Below are 6492 nucleotides of genomic sequence, written 5' to 3' on the forward strand. Positions count from 1 at the left end.
CAACCCCTACACGCAGGGGATACCATCTGCCGCCTCCACTCCCACCATTGAGGATGGGGAGAGGCAACACACAGCCACCTACCATCTAACCCCAGAATCTGCGGCCCCACCTGCACTTGCACCCCCTCCCAATCCCCTTCCTCCAGACTGCGCCCACCCTACCCTCCAGGGAGCAGACCAGGCAACAATAACCCCTCGAAAAATCTGCCGCCCCTTCCTCTCCCCTTTCCCTCCTCCTGAAGTTGCCTGATCTCATCACGGAGGCCTACTCTCCACTGCATGGAGTCCTCTTTTTTTACGCAGATTTTTAAAATGTCGATCATGCATTTTAATGAAATGCAGTCAGCTTTTAAAAATGCTAATCATGTCTTTCTCCAACTTAAAATCCTCCCTTGGCACCCCACTGCCCTTGGGAAGAAGTCCTGAGCTGCCTGGCCCAACTTTCAAGGCCCCTGGCAACGTAGCCATCCCATACCTGTACTTGTGTCAAATTGTTCTTCTAACCCTCAGGGCCTTTGCACATGTTCTTTCCCCTCCCTGATATGCCCTTCCCTACGCCATGTCAGAGTTTTATCTGACCTTGAAAATCTAGCGAATGCTCTCTCCCTTCTAGAAAGCTTGTCCTGCTGGATGCAGTGGCCCAGCTACACGTGGCTGGAACTGTTGGCATCCTGGTCTACTGTGAGCCCTGAGGTTAGGGGTGGGGTCTAACCCAGCCTGAGTGTCCAGCACCCAGCATGGGGGATGCCCAGGGCACACACTCACAGACAAAGCCATCAGGGACCTCCTCACAGGTGGCAGGCGGGAGGCAGGGCTGGCCAGGACACCACAGCTGCTGGGCACACGTGGGCCCTGTGAAGTTGGCAGGGCAGGTGCAGTGGAAGTCATTCCAGGTGACCAGGCAAGTCCCACCATTGAGACAGGGGCTGGGCTGCAGGAGAATCGGGACAGGGATTGGCTCAGGCCTGCAGTAGCATAACCGTCCCTGCACTGGTTCTTAACTGAGCACCTACTACAGGCGCATTACCTCCTCAAACAAATGGAGTGGAAGTCACTATCCCCACTTTACAGATGAGGAAACTGAGGCTCAGAGAGGAGAAGCCATTTGCCTGAGTCACCCAGCCAGTAAGTAGAGGAGCCAGAGTTCACACCCAGGCTCTTCTGATTCCAGGGCTGGTCTTTGTTCATGAGCCAAGTGGGTCCCTGTGTCCCCACACAGATCCTGCACAGAGGCTGAGAGAGCCCTTGCCTGGGTCAGGGTGTCGGTCTCAGAAAAGGACCAGAGGGCCAGAGCAGCTGGGTCAGAGAGGAGCTGAATGCAAGCCCTTCGCTGCCCCTCTCTAACCGTGGCACCTTGGGCAGAGTGCCTTCCTCACCAGGAGGAAGACGTGCTAACCCAGAGGTGCAGGGCGGAAAAGGGCCCCACCCCTTTGCCAGAGCACTCACCCTGCACAGGTCCTCAGAGACGCAGCCCGCGGTGAGGTTCCAGGCCTGCCTGCTGCCCAGCTCGCGGGGCTGGCTTGCGTTCCCCAGCGGCAGCGGAAAGAAGGGGAGGTGGAGGCCATTGAGTCGCAGGTCCTGGAGGCAGCCGCGGAAGGGCCCACCCCAAGGCTGGGCGTCCGCAGGGAGGCGTCTCCCACCCACATGCACCTGCAGCCCCGAGCCCTGCAGCTGCTCAGACCCGAAGCTGAGTGTCACCAGGCGGCGGAGCCCATCGTCCCAGGGTCCGGGCAGCACCAGAGCAGGACCGCCCCGCCCCTCGGCCCGGATCTGGCCCTCGCTCAGGAACACCGTCAGGACAGCTGCCAAGTCGCCGGCAAGTTGGAGCAGCAGGCCAGCAGGTTCCCGAGTGCGGAGGAGGAAGGACACCGTGAGGTTGGGGCCTGGCAGCCGAGGGACCAGGAAGGATGCAGAACTCAGGGCGCCCCCCAAGCCGAATGTGGCTGCAGGAACCTCTGCAGGGGGGAGAGGGGGCCAGGCATGAGGCGTGTGGGCTGGGGGAAGGCACGGCCTCTGCCCTGGGGCCCACCTGGCTCACTCCTCACCATCAGCACATGTGGGTCCACTGTAGGGCCGGGGGCAGTCGCAATGGAAGTGAGTCCACAGGTCCACGCAGGCCCCCCCGTGGGCACAGGACAGAGGCTGACACTGCTCGTGGCGCCTGCAGCCTAGCAGGACGTTCTCCCCAAGATCTTCAGGCAGCAGGAGGTGCCCATCCACATGGACGTCCTGGAGGCAGCCTGCAAAGTCTGCACCGCCCAGCTGGACAGAGCGGAACCCGGCAGGCGGCGTGGCCGGGGAAGCCGTAGGAGCCTGGGGCACAGAGCTGGAGGCCACGCAGAGCTGGGCAGGGCAGCCTTCATGCCAGAGCCGCAGCTCCAGGACCTCGAGGCGGAGTGTCACCTCCACTCGGTGCCAGTGGCCGTCATTTAGGGCCAGGTCTGGCAGCCTCAGGACTAGAACAGGACTGCCGTGGCTCCAGAGCGTGGCCTCAAGTGTGGCTGCCACCAGTGCCAGCTCCAGCTCCAGGCTGTCCTGGGTATCAGTGCGAGTGGCCAGGGCACCAGCAGGTAGGGTGGTGCGAAACCTCAGTGCCAGACCCAGGGGCCCACCGGCTGGTACTGATGCCCGCACAGGGTTCCCAGCCACCATGGAGAAGGTGGTATTCTGGCCACAAGCAGGTCCGTGGGTACCAGGGGGGCAGCGGCAGACATAACTGTGGACTCCAGACTCAAAGGTAGGGATGCAGGTCGCAGCCAGTGGGCAAGTGTGGCCCTGGCAGCCAGTGAGCTGCACAGAGCAGTCATGCCCACCCCAGTCCTCCGGGCACCGGCAGGTGTAGCCTGCCATGATGTCATCACAGGTCCCCCCGTGGAGGCAAGGCTCCGACAGGCATTCGTCCACTTCCTCCTGACACGTCAGGCCTTCGGGAGAGACCAGGCCAAGGCTCAGCACCCAAGGCCAGAACCACAGTCTGGACCCAGAGCTTCCCAGCTTCCTGGGACCGGGACCTCAGTACCTATCAACCAAACCGATTCCCAATTTCCAAAGGGTTTTTCGTGGCCCCCTGAGGTCCCCGGAGGCTGGAACCCGAGATACCCCTTTCTCTCCACACCCTGCAGATTCAATCCCCTAAATACTCTCCAATCTGCCACCCACCTCTCCTGCCTCGCCTGCCTGACTGCAGAACCCCTCTGCCATCCATCTCCACAAGCAGCCAGAGATCTGGTTCTAAAGATCACCCGCCAGGTTCCTCTGCTGCCGAAGGTCCAATCACTCACCCTGGCACTCAAGGTTCCTCTGGGGCTGGGCACGACCGGGCACTCAAGTCTCAACCCTGCTCCCTACACACCTTGAACCACCTGTTCCTCCGAGCTTTTCCTGTGAAGTCCTGCCTCTGCGGCTTTGCTCACACTGTTCCCTCTGCTTAGAATGCCTCATCTTCCCTTACCCTGCCTTTCAAACTCCTATTCATTCTATAAAACCCAAATTCAAAGGGCCAGTCCCCTCGGTGGCTTTCTCTGACTCCCAACCCCAAGCTAGTGTGTCACTCCCAATTCCCTGTCCACATCCAGGCACAGCGACCCAGAACTCTGTATTGAAAGTATCTGTCTGGGCAGCTGAGGTCTCCTCCAGGGGCTTGAGTATAGCATTGGCACCCAGCAAAGGGCCTAGCATGGCTTTTGTGGACAGAGTGATAAAAGGGAGGAGTAGGTAGAGGTGGGCATGCATCTGTGGCACTCCTGGTAGCCCCCAGGCTCTAACCTCCCAAGGGGCCCATATAAGCTGTGAAGGGACCACCTCACCCTCCTTCCCAGAGCTCCCATGCCAGGTGCTCTGGCCCTAGCTTAGGTCAAGAGGCCACAGCCCAACCCCAGTTCAGCCCGAAACTCCACAAAACCACCGAGGCTAGCCCTGCTCCAATATCCCAGCCGGAGGGACATAGGCCCCAAGAAGCCACCAGGCTTTGAATCCTGACCCGGTCAGCACACAAGCAGCACAGTCTCCTTCTGAGGACAGCTAGCTCCACCTCCCCTGCCCAGAGCCACCCTTCTCCATACCTGCCAGGAGCCACAGGCCCCCCAGGAAGGTCCACAGGGCCCGCAGCCCCATCGCATTTCCCCGGATGTGTGAGAGTGCTGGGCGGCCGCCGAGGCTGGGGAGCAGCGCTCCCGGCCTGGTCTGGCTGCCTCCTTCAGACCCGGCTCAGGAATGCCAGGCACTGGCCTCCCCCACGCCAGCATGAACCAAAGGGAGGATGGGGGTGGACGGTGGCAAGGAGCCCAGCCCCACAGCCGGGATTCCCCCTCCTGGTCTCTGACCTTAGAGATCTGACCTCGCCGTCACCCATCAGCTGAGCTCAGCTGCTGCTGACGCTGGGGAACCTGAGGGGGTGACACTCCCTCTCTGAAGGCTCCAAGGCCTCCTCTAGAAGGTGGGGACTTAAACCCCCACTTCATGGGGCGGTGGTCAGGGGTAACAAATACACAGAGAATGCTCTTCAAAGCTGCCTTGGTGGACCCACTGTGTGCCAGCACCCAGGAGGCAGGACTCGGGGACTGCAGCCCACAGGGCGGGGCGCCCAGGGGAGTTGGCCACCCAAGGGTGGAGGCACTGAGCCCCAGGGTCTTTGAGTGGATGAAGGGTAGAGGCGACGGTGTGATCACCACCTCCTTCCCCTGGGCGGGGGAGCCTGTGTCGAGGAGCCCTGCCAGGGAGAGGAGGCAGCGAGCCGGGCAGGAATGTGGGCCGTGTGGGGGAAGTGCCACAGGCATTCCACAGGGGCAGGGACACGCGGTGAGTGAGGAGTTCCTTGGGTTCACCGGTGTCCGTGTGGGAGGGTGTCTGTGTGTCTGTGCATCTGCTGCACCGAGGCAGGGAGAGGCTGCTGCACCCCCAACTCCTGCCCCACAGGCCCCAGCTCCCCCAAGGTCAAGCTCATCCTTCTCCAGACACTGGCTCTAGCTCCCCGTAACCACCCCCCTTCTCCCTTCCCTGTCCTGGCCCAAGGGCCTCTGTCCTTCCCGCAGGCCCCTCGACCTCTGCCCAGCCCTCTGATGCCAGGTGCCTGGGGTTCTCTGCCCATCACCCACCCACTCTCCCCGACAACCTCGGCCACTCGTGGCCCTGGCTGTCAGGGTGACACTTCTGACCCTTAGTCTCTGACTCCAGCCCAGGCCACAGCCCTGGGCCCCAGATCCCTGTCCAACAGCCCCCACCCAGGCTCCTCCTGGGGGGTGCCCCTCCGACAGACTCAGTGTGGACAAAGCTGCACTCACTGTCCTCCACCCAATGTCACATGTAGCCGCATCCCTGACACCTTCCACTCGCACCTGGATAACCCTCAGGACCTGCAGGTGTCCTCCTAAATGTTTCTCAATCTGTTTATTCCCTGCATTCCCACCTCCAAAGCCCAGGTCCCAGCTCGGCCCAAACTTGAATGACACCTGGGCCACTATACCCACCTCCTCTCTAATTCCCTCTCCCCATCAACCCAGCCTCCACACATCAGCCAGAGGAGCCTTCCCACCCCAGACCCACCAGCTCTGACCTTGCCCTGCCCCGGTGCCCACCCCACCCCCAAGCACCTGTGTAGCCACTTGGACAGTGACACCGAAAGCCGTTGGGCAGGTCTTGGCAGCTGCCTCCACCGAGGCATGGCCCGGAGGCACACTCGTCCACGTCCATGCTGCAGTCGTCCCCTGCAAGAGGCCCAGCCGTGTTCCCACCTGTGCCCTCAGAGCCAGTCTGGACCTGGAAGGGCCCATGTTATAGCTAGAGAGACTGAGGCCCAAAGAGAGGCGCGTGAACCCACCCCGCATCCCTCCGGGTGCATCTGAACACCGGCGGACCTTCTGCCCTGGAAAGGGGTAGGGAGCTCACCCTCAAAGCCTGGAGGGCAGCGGCACAGGAAGCCAGCAGCATGGCGGAAGCTGAAGGCGCCGGGGAAGGCGGCCTGGGCGCCCCCGTAGAGGGCCGGGTCAGAGCGCTGCAGGCATTGGCCCCCGTGCTGGCAGGGGCCTGCTGCACACTCGTCCTCGTCCACCTCACACAGCTCGCCGCTGTAGCCTGGGGACACACACGCGTGGACATCAGGTCACAGGGAGTCCTCCGGCTGCAGCACCCTCCCCCCTCAGGCGCCAGCCCAGCCCAGGGTCAGGTTAGGGTAACGGCTCAGAATATGGTCAGGCATGTTCTGAGAGAGTGACACATCAAAGGGGGTAGGAACGACTCTGGCAGCCTCAGTCAGCTCAGCAGCATCTTCCTGGCATTACCATGAGAAGTGAGCACCGTGCACGTGCCAGGCCGTGGGCCGAGGCCTCGTGGTCATTACGCCTTTACTCTCCTCGGAACTACCCTGGGAGCAGGTGCTATGATTGGCCCCATTTTGCAGATCAGAAGCCTGAGGCTTGGAGAGGTTGCAATCACGTGCGCGCGCACAGCGAGGGCCACTGAGGGCGCGTCCGCACCGGTGCACGATTTCTCCGCCCC

The 6492-nt window shown here is 61.8% G+C and overlaps 1 protein-coding gene across 1 annotated transcript in view; it reads right to left on the reverse strand.

Moving 5' to 3' along the window:
* The window catches only part of CRB2 (crumbs family member 2), a 22759-nt gene that overhangs the window by 5359 nt on the left and 10908 nt on the right, over window positions 1-6492 (reverse strand). Inside the window, exons 4-8 of the mRNA XM_014528886.1 lie at window positions 5884-6069; window positions 5589-5702; window positions 2046-2924; window positions 1447-1955; window positions 770-931 (exon numbers count right to left, since the gene is read on the reverse strand). Coding sequence (XP_014384372.1) covers window positions 770-931; window positions 1447-1955; window positions 2046-2924; window positions 5589-5702; window positions 5884-6069 — 1850 coding nt within the window. The remainder of the gene's footprint in view (window positions 1-769; window positions 932-1446; window positions 1956-2045; window positions 2925-5588; window positions 5703-5883; window positions 6070-6492) is intronic.

The sequence above is a fragment of the Myotis brandtii genome, unplaced genomic scaffold (assembly GCF_000412655.1).
Source record: "Myotis brandtii unplaced genomic scaffold, ASM41265v1 scaffold658, whole genome shotgun sequence".
NCBI lineage: Eukaryota > Metazoa > Chordata > Mammalia > Chiroptera > Vespertilionidae > Myotis > Myotis brandtii.